This window comes from Pleuronectes platessa, chromosome 9 (assembly GCF_947347685.1).
Source record: "Pleuronectes platessa chromosome 9, fPlePla1.1, whole genome shotgun sequence".
NCBI classification, from domain to species: Eukaryota; Metazoa; Chordata; class Actinopteri; order Pleuronectiformes; family Pleuronectidae; genus Pleuronectes; species Pleuronectes platessa.
In genome coordinates this window covers 10,933,643-10,956,402 of record NC_070634.1, presented here as the reverse complement: position 1 = coordinate 10,956,402, position 22,760 = coordinate 10,933,643, and the positions used below count along the sequence as shown (strand labels likewise).

At 41.7% G+C, this 22,760-nt stretch overlaps 1 protein-coding gene across 1 annotated transcript in view; it reads right to left on the bottom strand.

Moving 5' to 3' along the window:
• Positions 1 to 21,656, bottom strand: part of hcn2b (hyperpolarization activated cyclic nucleotide-gated potassium channel 2b) — a 36,009-nt gene extending 14,353 nt beyond the window's left edge. The window contains exons 1-4 of the mRNA XM_053430898.1: positions 20,815 to 21,656; positions 19,238 to 19,661; positions 14,658 to 14,819; positions 6,702 to 6,920 (exon numbers count right to left, since the gene is read on the bottom strand). Coding sequence (XP_053286873.1) covers positions 6,702 to 6,920; positions 14,658 to 14,819; positions 19,238 to 19,661; positions 20,815 to 21,656 — 1,647 coding nt within the window. The remainder of the gene's footprint in view (positions 1 to 6,701; positions 6,921 to 14,657; positions 14,820 to 19,237; positions 19,662 to 20,814) is intronic.
• Between the last annotated feature and the right edge of the window lie 1,104 nt (positions 21,657 to 22,760).

Below are 22,760 nucleotides of genomic sequence, written 5' to 3'. Positions count from 1 at the left end.
AATGTATGGTTTGTCTCATAGAATCAGTCTTTATGACCAGGAATGCAGTTAAGCCTGGACTTAGATCCTCCGGCTGTATTTGTATACAACTAACAAATGCATTACATTTATGAAATCCAATCTATTCTTTTTAGCCATTGGACTTAGTTAACACTGAGCCAAAACAGCACAGAGGTTTTTTATAGGACATAAAGCCCCAAGTTGGTGGCTTGGGCACATGATGCATGGTTGTCACTGTAAGCTGCCACAGAGGGAGAGGAGAAATTGAATTGGCCGATCCTATTAATGGGCTGTGACAAGTCTCATGCTGTATCTCTCTGTGTGTGTGTGTGTGTATATGTGTTGATGTGCTGTTGTGAGGGTGTAAAACCCAAGTTGACATCAGCTGAAGCTTTAGCTCCCGAAGTGGAGAGCGAAGACAGAGAGATAAACACTGACAATCAAATATGCACTCACACACTCGCAGCTCCCTGTGTGACGTGTGTGTGCAGAGTCTGAAAGGTTAACGCCACAGCATTTGATGTCCTTTATTAAATAATACATGATCACAACAGCAGATATGAAAAGGCTGTGATGTTAATGTCGGAAAATCAGTGATGTGAGTCAGCTTTTTCTAAACTTGGATCCATGATGTCATTATGATCAATTTATTCCTCAAATTAGAAAAGGAATTCCTCTTTTCATGAAGTGCACTGATGACATGATCCAGATAAAAAAACATCTCGTATTGATTTCTCAATTAAATATAAATATCACAAAAAGGGAAAATAGGGGGAGAGAAGGAGAATTATGGATTCAGGAAAAGGTTAAAAGAAGGAAATACTAGTCAGTGGATTTTAAATTGGCACTCTAATCATCAAGGGCAGGTTACGTCTGGGAAATACTGCTGTGTCATGTCTTTTGAGGCTCTGGAGGAAGACTTCCAAAGTCTAACAAAGAATATTTTCATTGTTTGACATGGGAGACCTTACATTTTTCAGAAAAATGTAAGGTCTCCCACTCTCAATGGCTTAAAGATGCCCTTCATTTTATGACACTAGAACAAATTAAGTACTCTTTGCCAGGCACCTCTACTAAGTTCTGTAAGGTCTGGGAACCCTTCTTAGATCATGTCAGGTCTATCCAACTAGATATCGCCACCATTGATTTTTTTGCCCCAACAATGCACCAGTGCCCTGTTTTAACTAGCCTTATTAGCAGCATGCAGCATTACTATTTTATTTTATCTTGTATTATAATTTATTGTTATGTATATGTTTTTGTTTCCTTATTTATAGTCTTTACATTGCTCAATTAATGAAAGTGGATGTGCTTGTGTGTGTGTGAGTGGATGTGTGTAAGTGGATGTTAGTGAGAGAGTTGAAGGTCAGAGAAGATGGGATAGTAAGAATGAGCATAAGCATATGTTTCTACAATATTATCTGCCACTGCAAGCATTTAACAGCCAGTTGTTGTTGTTGTTGTTGTGTTTTGTTTGCTTTTGTAATTTTCTTTTCTGTTTGTGTATCAAATTGCTTTAGTTGTATATTTGTTTGGGAAGGGGAGGCGAGGAGAGGGGGGTGGGGGGGCTGTAATGTGTATCCTCACCATGTGGCTGCCTGATATGTTATCCTCTCATTTCCTATCTGTGAGGACTATCGTACATTAAGTCTTGTTTTGAAATTTCTACAAATAAATCATATATAAAAAAAAGAAACAAAAGAAAAAGAAAGTAGGGTTGGTGAGATGCATGCGATTGGTAGTCAGGGTGAGCCTATTCAAATACATTATCCACTAACAGGTTTTACTATTATGGGAAATGTATGATGCAGATTATTTGACCGATGTTAGTCCGGATTTGTTAGCCTCAGCTACGTCAAATACTTAATACTTAATCCTCGGATTAACCCTATAGCTATAAGAAGAACTATCTGAACACTGAGAATGAATGAGCTGCAAGCAACACCCACACTTCATTTCCACCAGTTTTTCTAAAAACCAAAACTCAGGCCTATTGAAATCATTTGAAAGTATCTGCACTTATACCTGTTGCATGAAGAGGAAATTTGATCATGGATTGTCTCAACAGTTGAGGAGAACAACCCTGATCCAAATATATTTCAGATCAAACAAAGCATTTTTTTAACTTGAAAATGAATTAAATCCATTTCTGACTCTCAGGGATGGATTGTGGTTATGAGCTCCTCAAAAGAGCAAGTAACCTAAGTCAACCTTGAGTGAAATTCTATTTGTTGTCAAACTCCAGCCGTGGTGTGTGTGAAACTCAGGCCAGGCTTTATTGAAAAAGAGCAGTTTCCCAAGTCGCTGCTTGATGTGTCAAGGCTGAGTGGAACAGTGGCCATCACCGAGGGCCCGGGGGTAACGTCTCCCTCGTCTCACAGCTATTCGGACATGCTGCTCTGTTGCTCCTGAAGGGATGCGAGTGCAGTTACATAATGGCTAATGTGTGGCGTCCGCTGGCAGATGGTGTATTCCCCAACAGTCAAGGGCGAAAGGATGGAGGGTGAGATGAGATGGAAAGTGTTGTGTAGAAATATGGGTTTACCTCAATGTGAGGGGGAGTGGCAGGTTGTCACCACCGTGTCATCATTTTTACTGTAGTACTATTTGTAGAGACTGTGAGTAATAGAACAAAAAATCTGCCACAGCATCACGTCAACAACTTTGTGTGTGTGTGTTTACATACTGCACAAGAGTGTGTGAAAACCAAAGACTGTATATGACGATGGACAATGTAGCTCCACTTCCCCCCACTATCCAGAAACAAAGCCAAAACGCCCTGGATATCCTGTGCATTTGGAGTTAATGCAGTATCGATTGGACGATGGAGCCGTGTGAGCGCACTCAACGAGTCGTGTGTCAATCTCAGCTGTCAATCAAGACGTATCACCTCGTTCCATAGCATTAAAATAAAAATAAACACTTGAAGATACACCAGTATGACAAGAACTACCTAAAATGGTAGAAACCATCATTGAAACAAAATACTAGACTGGGTCCATATTTTGGTCCGTGTCCCATCCACTAACATGGAAGAGGCAGCATTAAGGACCTTTGCTGCAGTCAGCTACCAGATCAGGATGCTTTGGCTTGATTTTTGGGGAGCTGGCATGTTAAAACCAGTTAGCTAAATGTAGTGATACATGATTTATGTAGATAGTTAAAAGAGAATAAGACAACCACCTATAATTAAAGTATAAACAGGCTGATTAGCTAAATGGATTCATTGTTTGAATAGCCATAAGGTAAAGAAGGTTTAATAATTGGGTAAAAGGATAAACAGTTAAAAAATAATTGCTAAAAGTGACATCAGGTGAAAGAGTGAAAAGTAACAGATAAATGTTTAAAACGGATATACAGAACTATAATAAAGAAAATAGAATAAATTGAAACATGTCAATATTAGTTCAAACTAATCAATGAACGTCGAGCCGCTGACACTCAAAGTGGTAGTAGTGACGCAAACTCAACCTTAAACATTGACACAATATTTGAACAGTAATTACCTGTTGTGGTGTTACTTGACAAACAGATCATTTGAAGTGAACACATCATGATGGGTGATGCAGATGCAGAGGTAGTTAATCTGACGGGGACGAGGGGGTATATCGGTTCTACAGTGTTTGTCATTAACATGCAGCGTCCCTCTGTTATCTTACATTTACTGTGTGTGTGGTTCTCTGTTTAAATCTTGTCCCCGGACGTGCTTAACACACAGCTAACCAAACAACATGTGTCAAATTCTGATAAGGCTGGGGAAAAAAATGTCCAACAGTTAAACAGTTTGATGTCACATCTCTCTTTGGTCAGTGGGGTCGTTGCACATGTACACTCTCTGGAGAAGATGCTTAGCGGCAGAGCTATTATGACATTTCTGTCTCAACACTGAGCACGATGCCGGCTGTTGACTCTGTGTTGTGTCAATAAAGGTTCATGCTGTCGCGGGCGGTTATACAAAGAATCTGTTTCGTCAGGGTGGCAAGTTCCAACCCACAGCTCTGTTTCCAGTCTGTTATCTGACGGACCTACTGCGGACGGCCATGCAGCACGACTCAGTTCATTGGGTAATAATGAACAAAAAGTCACAGAGTTCTGGATGTGGGGTCTGTTGTCTTAGTCAGGCAGGATGTTAGCACTCACTGTGCTGCGCATCATGGTAGGAAGAGAGAAGGAGAGCAGCAGAAGGAACTGACTGCTCCAGACGTCACATCAATGACAAACTACAGCCACACGTAACTGACACAAAACAGAGACTCCAGCACAGAGTGGGCAGCTGGTTTGTCTGTTTCTGTTTGCAGCTCGTGAAACTGTGCCTGCTGTTAGAAGACATACTTTAGACACATGGCATCAACGCTTTGTGCTAAATTTGGTATAGCCTGACTGACATCTGTGGGAGTGGTTAAACAGGTCTTTAACAGTGGTTAGGCAGAAATAGATGGCCTGTCTAGATCATCTGGCTCAAGACAAAGAAAATATAGGAAAGAATAAGTCTTCTTCTGAGTTAAGAAGTAAATTATTTGTATAAACAAAAAACCTGGCTCTGGTATTATATTTAAACCCATACCAACAAGTAATCAGGCCTGGATAAAATGTTCATCCCCAAATTCCTCTGTAATTCCTTATGTCAAGGTGGTTGTGTGTTCGTTAGTGTTTTTGTCCGTTAAATATCAAGATAACTGAAAGATTACAGGACAGATTATCATTAAATTTGATGGAACGATGCTGTAAAGTTCAGAGAATAACCGATTCAATATCAAAATCATAAATAATGAGAGAGAGAAAGAGCATTTGGAGAGCTCATACCTCTGCTAAGGCTTGTTGTCATTTTAAAGGAAGCAAAACAAAAACAACATTCCTGGATCCACACATTTATCTGGATAACCCAATTTCTTTTTTAATAATTTGGTGGGTTATTCATTATGGCCCTTCAAAAGAATTTCTAGGAAATCTGTTCAGTAGTTTTTGTATAATCCTGCTACTAAAATACAAACTGATAAATGCCAATGAATCAGAATAATAAAAAATAGGAAAGAAATAAAAATGAAGAGATTAAAATTACATTTAGAAGCAACATCCTAATGAGAGACACTTTGAACGGCTTTTTTCTGTAGTTCTAGTCTCTGGATTATCCACAGTAACAGGTTCATTGTCTGTGCAAGAGATGTTTCTGTGAACAAAAGAAATCCTTGTGCGTCCGTTAAGTGCATATCCACCATGTAGTTACAGTTACAGTATGTATGCTCAGTGATTATGGATGGTGTAGCCCAGATCCATTGATAATGAATCCATTCCCTGTTGTGTTTACCCTGCTCATAAATCTGGCACATACATACAGTTGCTTCATTACAATTTAAAGACCGTCAGAAGCCTTCCCACAAGAGAACGAGTCTGCTATAAACTCGACATCATCATGGATGCTCACTGATATCATGACCTAGAAAATATAGCAAGACGGTTATCGCTCCAACGTGATGCACGGCTATGGCACAAGTGTCCGAAGGTAAACAGGGTAGAGCCACATGCTGATGACAACTCAGAGGTAAAACTGATCTTTTAGGTAAATCCCTCCGATGTGTGTGTGCGTGTCTGCATACATGTGAGTGACTGACAGATAAGCATGAGGCATCCCCACATCAGCCAGGATCTAAGGAAGATAACAAGACCCAGAGCAGTGATGACACCGTGGCCTCATAAAGCAGGAGCGTGCTCCCTGGTTTACAGACAGCCGCAGCTTTGATCTGCTGTTGTCTGGAGACGACAGACAACAGACGGGCCGAGGCCACCGAGCTCCAGCCATGAATAAACAGCTAATAAAACAGATGCTGTTCCTATCAAAGTGTGTTGGAATCAATTGAGGAAATCCTCTCTGTTCAAATTGAATGTGATAACCTCGTCTACAGTGTTGTAAAGGACTAACACTGTAGATTTAATATCCTCATGGAGTCTCCTAGTGGCATCGGGCTCCGCTCTAGACAGTGGGGCCATCTGGGTACCAGTAAGGTAATCCTGGATCCAACAGCCAGATTTATACTACCTGTGATCTGCAGTTAGGTTGTAGTCAATATATCTGTTTTCTAATTTAAGTTTTATTGTCATCTAAATAAAACCTTTCTTATAGTGCAGATTAAGATTTATGACGACACCGCAAATAAATTTAGTTTTTGGTGGTGTTGCATTGAGAATTTCAAATATCAAAAACATATTTTATCAGAAAAAAAGTGTCCCAGGACCTCGATAGAAAACACAGTGCACGGTTTTCAGAGGAATTATTTCCTCAGAATAAAGAAGTTCTACTGATGCCTAACAGCACAGTCTGTGGATTACTTGGAGAAACCAGGACCATTACTTCTGAAAAGAGATTTATCAAAATAATTGTTTGATATTGATAAAAATCCCATTTGTTGCTTTCTTGACTCTGTGTTGAATGAGAAGATTGATACCACGTTCATATCAGTCCATCAAGTACAAAGCCACGGCAACAAGTTTAAAGTAAAAATACAATTTGTCATTGCTTCTTTCGAATCTGAATACAGAATAAGTAAACACAACACTCAGTGTGACTTAGTGAGCTTGAGAAGTGCTAATAGGCATGTAGCTCGCTATCTCCTTATCTGGATACTAATCTAAACTGACTGCTGGTGTTCTGTCAGTTTGATAACTTAACATAACACTTTCATTGCAGGTGATAAACACATATTGACCTTTTCCTGGTACTGCCGCCTCGACGAGTCCAGAGACTGGATGAGCGCAGTTGCATGGCCGATGAACATGGCGTAGCAGGTGGCTCCCACGATCATACTCAGCATGGTCAGCCAGATGTCCGACATACTCTCCGGGGCTTGTCTTCCATATCCAATACACAGCATGTGGCTCATGGCCTTGAAGAGGGCGAAGGAGTAGAGCTCGCTCCATGAGTCGTTCTGTGGGAAGAGGGGAGGGGAGAGAAGTTTAGGATAACAAACTATTAAGAGTAATGAAGAGACAGTAGAGGAATATCAGGGCATGAATGGTCTACAATTCTTTGCTCACTGCTAAATGGTTATGTCTCTGGATCTGATAAGAAAAGACGGGTGGTGTTGCCCTGACCTGAGATAAACCCTCAGCATGTTCTTTGGATCCTTCATTTTTAGGTGGATGAATACTTTTGTCGTATTACCCCTGAAACTTTACCTCGAGATATATCTGACAGTGTGATGCCAAAATCTGTCACACTTGACATCAGATCCTCATCCATCATGCTGCTACCTTATGTTAAAGGTTCAGTGTGTAGAATTTAGTGACATCTAGTGGTGAAGTTGCATGTTGCAGCTGAATACCACTCACCTCACCCTCCCCCTCCAAACATGAAAGAGAACCTGTGGCAGCCTTCAGTTGTCATAAAAACTCAAAGGGTGTTTAGTTTGTCCGGTTTGGGCTACTGTAAAACAAAAATGGCGACCTCAGTAGAGAAGACCTGCTCGCGACGTAAATATAAATGTCGCCCATTCTAGGGTATAGAAAACAACAGTCTTTACATTTTAGATGAAACACACATCCCTAGGATTATTTTATAATCAGTTTGTGCCAATGGCTCCATTTCACCTAAATCTTACACACTGAACCTTTAATCTGTTTTGCATACACATTAAAGAGACCTAATGGTAATGACATGTGGCCAATCAACGGGCAATAATGCTGGTTTATAAATGTAGCTCCACATTATTAGAGTAAACTGAGTATAGTTGAGGATGGATTTCTTCAAGATAAATACATAATCCTCAGCGTGCCCATTCCTATAGAATAGCTTACTACTATTGTATTTTTACTCTTCTGCTTCAGTGGTTTTGACCTGATGACCTGAGCCTGTCATCTCTGCCCAAGGTAGTATACTGTTAAGACGCATTGCACTGAATATATGTGTGGAGAAAGAAATACTGAATTCCAGAATGAGAGGGCTAAAGTGAATAAGACAGTCCTGAAAAATATGAAGGCCCTGTGTCTGGTGATTGTTGCAGGTTTGGTGGAGAGCCTAATCATCATCACTGTGCTGCCTCGTCTTGTCTTGGACAAGTAGAAGGAGATGAGGGATACAAGTGAGTGTTAATGAGAAGCTGGTTCATGTGCCTGCTCCAGTCTGCCTTTGATTGATGCTCAAGCACTCAGTCAACTCAAATTCCCCATGTTAGAGTCATTAGAAACTCTGCAACACAGCTGAACCTCACATCCCCCCTCCAACAGGCGTGGATCACACACTGTCCGAAGTTCACCAATATGTGTTTGTGAGTGTATGTCCTTGGACCAGTGGCGTCCTCAGCCTCTGATTGACTGGTTGGACTGGTTGTTAATTTGTTTTTTTTCCAGGGTCATTTGCATTTAATCTGAGTTTCAAATTGAGTTGGTTTTGGGGGATGTGAATAATGGCCGCTATCAAATGAGTATTCAAAGAACCCCAAAGACAAAAGAAGAGATTTTAAAGGCACTCAGCCTTCGAGCAACAGGACAACCGCAACTCAGTCCTGTTGTCAGATTGTGAGCTTTATAGCTCAAGCCCCAAGCATGACTCATATTTGCATGTCGTGTTTTGAGATGTCAGCTGGATAGATTGCTAAGATTTGCTGGAGGAGTTAAACTTGGCCTGCTAATCTTCGATTGAAGACAGAAAATCAGTTTGAAGCCTTTACGATTTTAAGCGGCGTCATAAATCTACAGCTTTGTTGTTACAATGATGTATCCTTGAAACTGCAAGGTCACTGTATCCAAAGCCCCTGAAGGCCATTCTAATAAAACATATTTCCTGCAGACCCTGACAGAACATTTAAACTCTGGAACCTATGTCTGAGCCTAATGCCCTTTGCCCCTAGTGGTGAACGGACCTGGAGCTGAATCTCTCCAGGTAGCCTCATCATTCTGGTCACATTGCTGATGGATATACAGCAGGTGAAAGCCCTAACCCTAAGGCAGAGCACAGAAATAAATACCTTTTTCCATATGGCTACCTTTCTTTCACACTCACAGTGTTGATCAAGTCATGACCACACCATTGATAAAATCACTAAATAGCCTTTAGTCTGTCTGCGATCTATACAAGTCTTGATAGTAAAACAACCTATCTACTACTGACATATGCTATAGTGGCATTTGTTGCTGTTATTATTATTAATCTGTGGTAACCTGCAGCTGGACTGATGTTCTAACTGCCTATCTATCGTGAGAGAGTACATTTTTGCATGTGACTGTATGAGCCGGACAACTCATACTGCCCAGCTACTGTTTATCTGGTCTGTATGAATTTATCTTTGAGATAATAGCTCATTAAAACTGACAGTGTACAGCTGTCTCGTACTATTGAAAATTACGACTTTCGCAGTAACACAATAAACTAATTCTTCAGAGATACCACCCTGAGTGAAGAGGGGAGAGAAAACTAATGAAATCAGCCATTGTTTTCATTTTATTTTCCATCGGTCTTCACTGAGCAGTGTGGATGATGGCTAATTGTACATAATATATTTAGCGAGGAGCACAAAGGGGGCATGGGACATCTATGATGCATGATGGCGTAATTATAGAACAGTGAATGTATATGCATGGTGGCACTCAGCTTGTATTTGAGTGTGTGCAGGTTTTCATGCTGCTCAGCAGCTCTCTGACAGGGTGCGGTCGCGCTCTGACTCTGTCGTCTACATCTGACACGGGGAGTTTGGCTGATTTGAAAGTAGTCCTACTGACATTTAGATCACATCGACATCTAGAATTTTAAGTGCCAGAAAAGAGCTTGTTAGCAATGAATAGATTCATTATTTGGAGCCTGTGGGTTTACGTTTTTATTCATTATTTAAAACCAACTGCAGAGAGAAGGTTGGAAGATGTTTTGGTGTCTGCCATAATTACCTAACAATGTTAATGAAGAATGTTTTTACCTTTCCTAAAACTTTGACTTTATTCATTTAAGTTGCATATAAAAATTTCATGTAACTTTATTACATAACTTTAATGTTCAGGGTCCCATTGAATTTAATGTTGAGTTACTGTGAATAAATCAAATAACTTGAGAGTCTTTTCATTAAATACAGTTCAACTTATATAATATGTATGTTAAACACACCATTTCAAGTGATTTGATTTATTCATGCTATCTCGATATGATAGAAAACACTGCTATCGCCCCACAATTGAATAATGCCTGGTCAGCGGCTAGTCTTGGTTGTAACCACACCAACATGGGCTCTGTCCTTCAGACGATCCAGCATCTGTGCTGAGCCACAGCTGTAGATTTCAGACAGCCGTTGATGCGCAACCATGTGCATATGGAGAGTATGTCTCTCTGATGATTGCAAGCTGCGGCCATATTACTTCAGCTGAAACCATCTGTTCTGCTCGTGACAATTAGGTGGGAGGCAAAGCTTTTGTAGTAATATTTAAAGAAGAAGAGGGTTTTTTTTTTTGCCTCGTTAAAAGTGGGATTCAATCGGTAATATCGATCTGTCAGTTCACCACTGGAATGCCAGGCTATTTATACACTCATTTCCCACTCAGGATCCTGCAAATCCATTGTGTGTATAAAGATGGACAACACATCTCCATATCCTCCCAAGGTACCAAAACGATGTCAAAATATCGGGTGCTGCATCATGAGCAAAAAACTCGATAATGAAAAGATAATGAACGCAAACATGGACACAAAAAGTGTAATAAGAACTACAAAAAAATTACAAGAAGCAACTTTATGAAAAAAAATTGTTAACATATACTTTGATCCCTGTCCCATCTGCTATCATGGAGGAGGCAGAGTTAATGACCCTTGGCAGTCAATGACCAGGAAGTGATCATGATGATTTGGATTCACTTTTGGATATCTGTCATGTCGTCCATCTTTACGGACAAACCTACCGTTCCATTAGCATCAGCTGCACCTTGTATTTGTCTTGTTAGACTACAAATCTTAGCATTGTAATATTGCTAAACGAAGATGATGTACGAAGTAAACATTTCATATGCTAAACATCTGCCTGTTAGCAATGTAACTGTGGGCATGTTAGTATGTCTGTTAGCCTTTAGCTTAAAGTGCAGCCTCACAGAATCAGCTGTATCGCTGTAGACTTGAGTCTTATTCTAGAGAAACTATGTTGTATGGGTTAAATTAGATTTTAAATAAGTCTCTTGTATCTGTGAGTAACGTTTCTTACTTTTAACAGATTATAGATTTTTTTTTTCTACTAATATAACAAGACACAAAAACAAAACTACAGAACCTTTTACCCAAAACTGCATTTGCTGCGGGCCGGAAGTATATTGCTAAATAAGACAGTACACCTTTTCTTCTGGAAATGGGGTTGGACTCATAGGGGCAACTTGACCCACAAAGACGACCGCTCCAACCAGATTGTGAGGCTATTTTATTTTTATCACATGGTTTAGCAAATAGAAAAAAATAATTCAGATGGCGCAAATAATATACAGGTGTAACCTCGACCCTGGTTTGGTTTACTTTGATTTAAAACACATTACTGTAGGCTGGTCACAGGTCACTGCAATATTTCAAATATTTCTCAATTGTCGGATTCACGTGAAAGCAGGTATAAAAGTACAGTGCCTCTGAGCAAGTGAATGAATTTCCACAGCCTAAGTAAACAGAAGATGCAAAACAGAAAAAGCAGGGTGGGGTCCAGGTTACAGTTGAGCGCAGGCCGACAGCAAGAGGAAGAAGCACAAGGAGGAGGAGGAGGATCATGTAACACAGCTCACTCATCTAAAGCCATTCTAAAAAAGATCCCTGAGCGTGATTGCACCGATATGGCAGCAGCACAGCACACCAGGCGGCCACGCCCACAACCCACACAGGCGCTCGCCAGAATTGTGACATCGATCTCGGAAAACCGCACACAGGAAGAAACAACAGTCATCAATCTGAGTCATGAGAGAGACAAGTGAGCGTAAACACGAGGAGGAGGAAGAGGGAGAGACAAGGAACAAAACATGTCAGGAGGAAGGAGACGGGCTGTTTGGATTCATGCATTCATGGATGAGAGCAGAAAACAATATGTATCCTCTGAATTCATTCCCTTTGGTGTTTATTAGCATTACAGAAAGAAACTCCAGCCTGCTTTATAGAAACTCCTTGTGAAAACAACAACACAACATGTTGCTGTGAATTGGGGTTTAATGCTAATAGGGACTATCAAGTATGATAGTCTGAGGTTTTCTGCATCTGTATTAGACGTCTAGTTAAGAATTGATGGCCAGCGGGGTTCTACACAGACAGGAAAGTCTTGTGTGTGTGTGTATGTGTGTGTTTGTGTTTGTGTGTGTGTGTGTGTGTTTGTGTGTGGAGAGAGGGGGAAAGTGAGAAAAAAGCTAAGATGGTGGGGATGAAGCGAGAGGAAATGAAATGAGAGAGAGCAACAGTGATGATCCCCTAGGGGTCAGTGGGTGTGAGATCCATCTGTTCCTGGAGATCTCACAGACACACATCCAAACACGCTTGTGCACGCATACCACGTGTCACAGTGTTATCAGAGGACTATTTCCGAGGCCTGAAAGTCACAAATCTATGTGCCAAATTTAGAAAGTTCCTTCTCAGCATATGAAACTTTTCTCGGCGACAGCAGCGTTAGACTTCTCAGGAAACAGCCGGCGCCTGACAAACGTATAAAGATGGAATTATCCAGTCTGCTGAACTTCCACAGAGACACAACACAAAAAGTGGCGTTCCCTCCGAGAAGTACTTTGAGCAATCACACAGGCCAAAGTTATATGTCACCTTCTGATTATACAGCAGTAAGAAGCAGTCAACCTCTTGACTCTGTCACAGATTATGTTAATGTCAATCGGGAAACTGTATTTTACAGCTATTTGTCCACGGCTTTATCCAGCTTCACATGATTCTCTCTCCTGTGAATGCAACCTGTCCTTTCCAAGTCCCACACCTCATCCTGTTAGTGCAATTCTCGGTTTCTCTGGAGTCACACACCAATCTTCTCCCACAGCTGCACCCAAATTAATTAGAACCTGATTTTCACATTGTACGTGTGAAAACCCTTTATCTTCTGTGCGTGTCACAGCCCATCATCAAGTTCTCTTAAGCCCCTCCTATGAACTCACTTCATTATAATAGTTCACTCTGACTTCTGACCTTTGACCTAAAATCTACTCATTCAACTGGTCATCAAAATTTGAACAAATTCTCCAAGGGCAGAATTTAGATCATGTTCAAGACGCCAAAAATACGTTTTGTCACCAATCATCACTCATCTGTGAGTCAAATCGCTCTTGCAAAATTTGAAAGGAATCTCTTGAGGCATTCTTAAGATGATGCAGCTTGACTCATCTCAGTGACATGAAGGTATCGAAGACAGATTTTAAAAGATTAATGCATAAAGAGAGAAAAACAGACATAAAATGTATTAGACAGGAAATGAAATTAACTCGCACATATTTAAAGAGAAAATGTTTAATTTAAGAATGTCTGATGTCAAAACCTTATGTGGGACAGGGTAATAAATAGAATATAAGAAACGCATGATGGTCAACGTGATGATGAATATTAATATTACATGAGGAATAAGTCAAACAGAGCAGCAAGTGCTCAGGGTGTGAGAAACAGCTCTGAAAAGATGTCAGGAATTACATTTGAGCTGGATTTGTTTGGTTTAGTTTTTAATAAAGTTTTTGGAGAATTTTTTTATTTAGTGTATTTACACATGATATACTACATATGCCAAAAGATTAACTACCCCACTTAGATTGTTTTATTAAATTTCAAATGTTAAGGAAAAAAGTAATAGAGCCGTAAAAAAAAGAGATAAACAACTGACAACAGGTGTTGGTTTATTGAGTGTACCAGGCTTAATGCTGTATTTCCTGAAATCCTTCTCATATTTAGTCGATGATAATTACCCTTGTTAAACCTATATAAACTGCATATGTGATATTATTATACAATGTGAGTTTAACTGAAAACACAATTCTCCTGTTCTGCAAAATCCTTGGAGTGTGTTATAGGATGCAGGTCCAAAACAAATGCTTATAATGCTGATTATTAATTAATTATCTGGCGAGATAATTGTTTTTCTCGCATCTTGAAGGTCGCCAGCACTTTCTCTCCAGAGAGTTCTCCTTTTCATGCCAGCAATAACTTGGGAGAAAACCTCTCCTCGTGGTCTGTCTATCAGCAGACGGTCAGATGCTACCTACCATGACTGAGAGGAGGCATAAAGGATGAATAAAGACAAGAACCAGCCTCATGACATGAAGAATGAACCGAGTGGAAACAGGCTCTTTCTGTCATCCTTCGCTCCTGCTGTCTGTGCACTGCCAAGTCTCCTGGGTTTTACTGGAGAGGGTTTAATTAAGGCCGTTTGTGTGTGTGTGTGTGTGTGTGTGTGTGTGTGTGTGTGTGTGTGTGTGTGTGTGTGTGTGTGTGTGTGTGTGTGTGTGTGTGTTTGTGTGCGTGTGTGCATGTTGTATGTCTGTGTTGTGTGTGTGTGTGTGTGCAGACTCAACTTTAAATAAATCCCTTTTCCCCATCTGCCTGCAACACACTTTGAGCTCCATGGGGGATATGATTTGCACGCTGGTTTTGTAGTCGTTGTTTTGTTAAACACTTTTGCATGCGTATGTGTGTGTGATTGCAAACACACATTATGTAAACACAGAAACAGGCCAAGCGCGTCGCTTACCACCATCTTGTTGAGGGAGACCCAGCAGTCGGACGGGAAGTCCTGCAGCATGGGCACCAGGAACTGGAGACAGCCGTCCCAGTGACACAGCAACAGCATCATACCAATCAGGTTGAATATTCGCATCACAGCGCTGGCCAGGTCATAGGTCATGTGGAAGATCTGTCAGAAGAAGAGGAGATGGGCGGACAGAGGGTTACAGACGTGGAGAGGAGGAAAGGCGAAGATAGATGTGTGAAGAGAATGAAAAACCAGTGGATACAGACTGAATCCAAATCAACACTGACTGCTTTTTCTGAATGTCTTGTAATCAATAGTTTTAAAAATACAATCAAATGACAATGTCAGAGATAAACCCGTTGTGAAACTATATACTGAGTTTCAGGTCATTTTTAGGCCATCTTCGTTGTTCCAGTTCACACTCACCACTCTCACAGTTTAATTTACAGGAGTTTTTTACAAAAACCTCTATAAAAAAAACTCTCTGATATAAAAAGTTGCCTAATGTGGCTAAATATTACACTGTGAAATGTGTGTAACCCAGAGAAGTAAAGTTGAGAACTAGGACACCAAAACAATGACCTGAAAGATTCTAAAAAGCTCCTTGAAGTTTAGAGAAAGACGCTGGTGATAATTAACAAAATAAGCAGGACCTCTCAAATCACAGGTAGATATCAACCAATGGCCAAAATATCAATATGATTGATGTAGGTTTAACTAAATCAGTAGCCTGTGTGGATGAGCTGCTGGTTGGAGTGAAAAACTAGAGGTTTCACCAGCTTTCTTCTCACTCAGACTTAAATAATGAGTTTCTAAATTATAAGCAGGTGTAGAAAGTGAACAAGCACAGACTGTGGTCTGCACTCAGTCATGATCAGACCTCATCAGACACTGACGAGGCTTTGATCAACAGGCCAGCCGCCTCTCTCGGCTGTCTCTCAGCATCGCTCGCCTCAGGTGTGAAGGCTCGTTTGTGTGGAGCTGGTGTTGTGGTCACAGTCTTGTAAACACCTCTCACTGTGGCTTTGCTGGCTATCAGCCAAACCTTGTTACCATTGTGTGTGTGTGTGTGTGTGTGTGTGTGTGTGTGTGTGTGTGTGTGTGCGTGTGTGTGTGTGTGTGTGTGTGTGTAGTTTTACATGCATGTGTGTGCACCGATGTGAAATCCTTGTTGAGCTGTATCAAATGAGTGCTAAAATAAATCATGATAAACAAAAACATATATAGGGACAAATAATTGTCTGAACGAGGAAGTAGGCCAGATGTTTAGTGTGTGTGAGCGTGTGTGTGTGTGTGTGTGTGTGTGTGTGTGCGCGTGTGTGTGTGTGTCTTTCCGTCTATAGAATATCTATTTAGGTATATTGGAGAACCGTGCTTTTTGAGCCAATTTAATGATTACTTAAATTCTAAACAAAAGCAAATTTCTCACTTGAGACATTTGTCCTACATGTGAAGCAGGCTACATTCTCCCTTTATGTGTGTGTGTGTGTGTGTGTGTGTGTGTGTGTTTGTGTATGTGTGTGTGCGTGTGTATGTGTGTGTGTGTGTGTGTGTGTGTGTGTGTGTGTGTGTGTGCGTGTGTGTTTGTGTGTGTGTGTGTGTGTCTGGAGACATGAAAGAGATGCCTCTGTTGTGATTTCACAGTTTGGGAGCAGCCGGGTCGGGACTTTCGGTGACTCATCCCGTCACCTCAGAGGCCTCGCAGCGCTCCTCTCGCAGCTCACTTGAACGTCAGAACCTGCTCTCCTACTAAATCCCAGGATGCAACTGTCTCTCGTTAGTTACGGCGCCAACACAAGAAGGCCGACCAGTAAAACCAATCACCCGATCGCATCTGGCAAACACTCTTCTTCCACTTTCCAATGTGGCAAGCTCTGTGCCAACAATTTAGAAATGTTATCTGCTGCAGAAAAAATGCCAAAGACACTTCTAACTTACTTTCTGAGGTTCTGTTATAATAGCTAATGGCCTGTGCCAGTTTGTAGAAGGAGAAAGGCCAACCCACTATGAGGTCCTGCTCTGTGATTAGGAAGCATACCCATCAAGATTAATGAGGCTCCAGGACTAATATTCCCCCCGACACCAGAACAGCACCTTGCCATGTGTCACTGTCAGACCACAATCTGGGTCAGGGCACATTACTGTGACCACAGCTCACTGCCTGGAAAACACAGATGGAAGATGTTCTACTCCCGTCTGCGGCACCACAGTTGACCCAGAGGATTCAGGTGACAACATTTAGACAAAACTAGCAAACTTGATTAAAATCTACCTCCACTGAATCCAATGCCCACCCGCGTGCATTCACTCGCACTCATTCACCATCATAATCTACCTCATGAAAACCACATGCCAGCAAGTAGAGAGCCTTGCTACAAGCTTCCTGCCTCAGGAAATTGCTCTGGCTATTCCTGACAACCCTTATCTCTGTTGCTGTGTTTGCTGCACAACAAACACACACGCGTCACTCTGTTCTAACATCATGTCAAAAATACCGGACGTGCTGGTAATAAGCATAAATTTGAACAAGGTTATTGTCCACTCAGTGGTTCTTCTGCCGGGCTAAACAATGAAATCATCAGAGCTCTAAAATGATCTATAGGAAACCCAGCTGCAGTGAGCTGAGCCGAGCTGAGCTGAGTCGAGCCGAGCTGAGCCGAGCAGTGGGGTAAGACAGTCGGTCACATTTGGAATCGAGCTGAGCAGAGCAGAGCACAGCTCATCTGAGCTGATCATGGCAGGGGCTCAGCACAGGGGCATTGGGTTGTGTGTGTGTGTGTGTGTGTGTGTGTGTGTGTGTGTGTGTGTGTGTGTGTGTGTGTGTGAGTCAGTAATTATGGTTCTCCTCAGGCTCAAATTACCTCTCTGTAATCAGAAAAGCACCAGCTATTCTCGGAATGAGGAAATACTGAGTTTTTTCTTAGATGACTGGTTTGTCCGAAAGAGGAATCATTGGTTTAGATAAAAAGGGTTTATGTGTTGGCAAATGATGGATAATAGAGTCATATTATTTTCTGCTGTATAATGTAAAGCTTGAGTTATTTTATTATCCACTCTGTCAGTTTCCATTCAAAACTGCTTTGATTGGTTAATATGTCTTAAGAAAACAATTGTAAAAATGTGGAAAATGTTGGTTGTCTTGATTTGATGAAAATCAAGACAGTTTCCCACTGAAAGCACAAATTAAATTTCATTTGTTGTTAACTGCATTGGTTTATGATGAGCTCTTATCCAGCTATCAGACTTACAGTGTGTCAGGAAGTGATTATACAGAGGAAGAGGAAGGATTGTTTAGAAACTCTAATTATATTTGTATTTTGACATAAATCACTGTGTTGAAATTCAATATTGCATTATTAATGAGAGTGTGACTGTAGTTTCACTTTAATTATGAGCAAATATAATGCAATACTTTGTCATCATATCCAAGATGCATATTTCTTCTATACTAAAACATCAGAGACCATCAGTGTGGAGGAAGTGATGCTGATACGTCTTTTATCCTCAAATCCACCAAAAGAAGCCATGCATAATAAACTCCTGTGTGAAAAATCTCTTCTGATCTACAAGTTGTGCCACATATTAGTGAACCATATTAGACGTCTGTCTGCAAGGAAGCTCAGGATGCTGCATGATGTAAAGAAAAAATATTGGCAGGAATTAACGAGCAACAGAAGATTGAAGACAGCAAACAGTATCGTATATAGTCCCAAAATAGACTTTTACATTAAATGTAGTGTGTACTTGAAATAATTCTGGTCTGTTATCAGCCAACATATACATTGATATGATTTAGCGGCCATTTGTCCCATCAGCCCATTTATTGGTACATCCAATTCATCCGCTTTATTCATTTCTATCGACAAAAAGCAAGAGGAACATACAAAAAAGTTTTCATTTACCTGTTATTACTGTTCATAATAAAAAGGGTTATTTTTGCAGATTTCAGTAACACACTAAAACTATTCAAAAAGCACTTTAACTAATAGAAGAGAGGAAGATGTAATTGGAGGCTATGAAAACAGATCAATAAACCGTTTTTACTGTGTGATACTGTCTGACCAGATAGATATAATTATGCCCATATTGAAATACACTACATAATGAAATACCAACTATAGAATATAAATGTTTACTCTCTTTTTTTGTTTCAGTGACCCTAATTTTTCAAAATTTGAATAACAAAAGAATTTTGTTGTTTAACAGTTAAATATATGCACATATCTTCAAGTCTCTAAATAGGTCAGGATAGAGATGCAGCTGCAATTGTGTCGTGGATTTTGTACAATTTACCTCTGAAATACAAAACACAACCTAAAACAGAGGTTTCCCTTGTATTTAAGCCTCACTTATGCATTGAGTGTTTCTCATATATCACTAATAGGATTTATACCACATTCATTAACATGGGTTCTAGGCCCATATTCTTGTCCAACACCTCATCCAGCTGTAATCATTAACAGAATGTCATCAGTAACTATGCAACCAAACTCTTCTGTCCTTTCACTTTCAAACTAAAGTAATCCTGAACCCTCCTTCTTTCCATGTGAATGTATGATACATGTTAGAACTCCGCCTACCTCCTCCCACTGGTGGATGTAACGGATGAGTCTGGAGAGCCTCAGCAGCCGGAGCAGACTGAGGATCTTGGTGAAGCGGACGATGCGCAGCGCCCGGGCCGTCTTGTAAACCTCCGAGTCGATCCCTTTCTCCACGATGAGAAAGATATAATCCACAGGTATGGAGGAGACAAAGTCCACCATGAACCAGCTCTTCAGGTACTTCTTCTTGATCTTCTTGGGGTCGAGGATGATCTCGGTGTTGTCCTCAAACACGATGCCCGTCCTGAAGTTGAGAACCAGGTCCATGAGGAAGAAGGTGTCGGAAACCACATTGAAGATGATCCAGGGCGCTGTGGTCTCGTCCTTGAAGAAGGTGATGCCCACGGGGATGATGATCAGGTTGCCCACCATGAACATCAGCATGGTGAAGTCCCAGTAGAACCTGATGGGTTGGAAGAAGGACATACAAACGGCAAAAACACATGAGAGCTGCACAGTAAATCTGAGCCAGTAAAACTAAAATGTCTAGATGGTTACAGTGTTTCTATTTTCTGTGCACATCACATTCTGATTGGGCTTGATTTATGAGAAGTGGAATTTCCAGCTTGCTCTGTATCATGAAGTAAATCACTCTCACAGGCCACTCACACACAGTCAAGAAACAGCACCACCTTTATAACCAAGGTGAAAAAAGGCTGATATTTGATGAACGCCTGCTTTTTCTTTTTAAACAAGTGCTCTCTATCTGCTCCAGGTCAATATCATCTGACAAAAGAAACAGGCTCACACCAAGGACAAAAAGAGACAAGAGAGTCAAAGGAAAGACAAGCTGGGTTCTGAGTTCATTTCAATTATAAAAAACAAAGGATACAGAGACCTGCGCAGTAAGCATGGCCACAGTTTAATGCTCAATCACTCAAATACTCAGTTAGTTTAATGAGACATTTATTTGTCTAAAACAGGGATTGTACAAATGCTAGTCATGCCACACAACTGCCCTGTGACTTCATTAGTTCACATCAACATAATTAATCAGCAACTATTTCGACAGCTGATCAATTTGTCAATGCAATTTAGTTCAGATAGCCCAAGTTACTCTGGTTTGGGATCAGTTAGAAGTAAGGAACCTAGTTAAGTGCATTGCCGAGTCATGGATCCCATAATTTATAAGCTGTGCCAGTTAGAATGAATAATTAATGTTATCGTTGGTAATGTTTTAATAGCTAAATTCAAATTAAGAGCTCAAATCATCAGTCCTTATACAGATCAGTGGGGGAGCTGTCCGTGGTACTGAAACAGATGTTCAGACACATTACAGCTAGTTGACGCAACTTTTTCAACTTATTATAACTTATTCAAATTGCACATTATCGCTCTTTAGGGACAAGTTTAACCATTTGGTCAAATTACAAGTTAAAATGTAGGCATTAATAATAACTGGCCTCTGTCTCTTGCTAATGTGCCTTTAATTGGAAACATTGCAATTTTTTGTATTTCCTCATATAAAGTTGTATGTATGGAGAAGAGAGGTTCCACAATATCCACAGTATGAAACAGACATCATCCGCTCTGTATCTTCTCAGTGGGACCCCTACCTGAAGTCGCTGTACGGGTGGATAATCCAATTACCCGCTGACTTTACGCGCTCCTGCTCCTTCTCCACCGCCTTCTGGCTGCCAAACATGCGCAGGGAGAACTTGTTAACTCCGGGCTGAAGCATGGAGCTGAACTGCCGCTGCATGTACGTCTGATTCCCTCTGGAGTCCCCATCGTCCGGAACTATCTGAGAACCATCCTCAGCTTTGGAGAACGTGACAGAATGTCTCGACTGGAGACTCGGAGTCTGTGCTTTGCCGGTCGGGGCGTAGGAGAAGGAAACTCTGGAGTCTTTCTTCTCCATCGATGCCCCAGTCTTGACCTCGGCTCCGCGTCCCTGCATCAGGGACCCCGGTGAAGTTACGGAGCCGTCCATGCTCGCAGTATCTGGTCCTCCTGCCGCCGCTACTCCTCCATCTGCCTGCTTCTCCTGCCTGGAGATGAGGGAGGAGAGGCTCCCTGAGCTGGTCGGTTCCCTTCTACAATCTCCGTTTTTGTTGCATATCATACCGAAGCCTGCCTCGGACGCTGCGTCCCCTGCGCTCCTGTGGACGGACTCTGAGCCACCTCCACCAGCAGCAGCCCTGTGGCACGGCGGAGAGGTTGCGCTGCCGCCGGCACTGAGAGGCGCAGAGTCCTCGGCGCACAGGAGCCACAGCTCGTTGTTGTTGGAGTTTTTACGCGCAACGGACGCGGCTCCGCCTCCTGGCGCGAATTTCTTCATCTCGGCTCCTCTGCTGGTGCCATGATCGTTGCGTCCAGTCGGGCTGGCGACTGGAGGTGGAAGAAGAAACAGCTGCTGGAATTTGGACTCCTCTTCGCCGTCCTCAGCCTCGTCCATCACCGGCAGACAAAGACACACACACCTCGAACCGGGCGAGACTGGGCGGCGGCAGAGGAGGAGGAAGGTGCGAGTTCAAAGCAGCAGCAGCAGCAGCCTCCTGCTCTCCATTCACAACACTTCAGGATAATAACGTTGCTATGGTTGCAACCATGCTTCTGTAATGCCCAGTATGTGCGTGTGTGTATGCGTGCGTGTGTTCGTGTGTGTGTGTATGTGTGTGTGTTTGTGTGTGTGTGTGTGTGTGTGTGTGCGCGCGTGCGTGCGTGTGTCAGTGTGTGTGTGAGCGAGAGGGAGGTAGAGAGATAATACTATTATCCTTGGGCTGCAACCATCTACAGGTAGTTCATGTTGTGTATAAAAAAACAACTGACCCACTCATCCTCAGTGTTGTCAGAAAACCCATACAAGTGATTCCTATTTAAGGATATTGGTAAATACTAAATAGACTTACCTGACAGGAACATCAGGGCAAAGGTGAGAAATGAAGGTCCCAACAAACCACCATGTTTATTCAGCCACTGCTCATCTCAGGTTACTGAATCAAAGAAGCTGATCAGCCAATAATCCGCGCTGCCATGGTCAGGTGATGAATAACAAGTAGCCATTTACTAAAACTAGACTGGGCGCCTGGTTCTCCAGCATCCGCCTGTTGCTTTGTGTCAGTTGCAGTCTGGCCTCCGTAGCTTGGTTGTAAGGCTCCACCTTGTGGACAAATGACCAGACTGCACACTCTCAGGCTTCCCAGGGGGTTATACTGTAGAACTCAGGCTGTAACAATCTTTATATATACAGTCTACATCAAGAAGTGTGTTCTTTGTGTTTCTCTGCAGAACTGTTTAAAATTCGTCCCGCAGTTTATAATCAGGCACTTGGCTTTCTTTTCAGAGACAATTGTTGCAGTAAGGGTTCATACACATTTTGACCGATGGATTTCCATGTCTTTTCCATGACTTTTCAATAACTTTAAACCCTGGGGGGGGGGGGGCTCCTGCCAAGGCGACATAGGTGGTTGCCTAGGGCGCAAAATGCCGAGAGGGCGGCACAGGAGACTGATTTATCATGACGTGACACATGCAATGTAAAAAAATACCTTAACGTCAC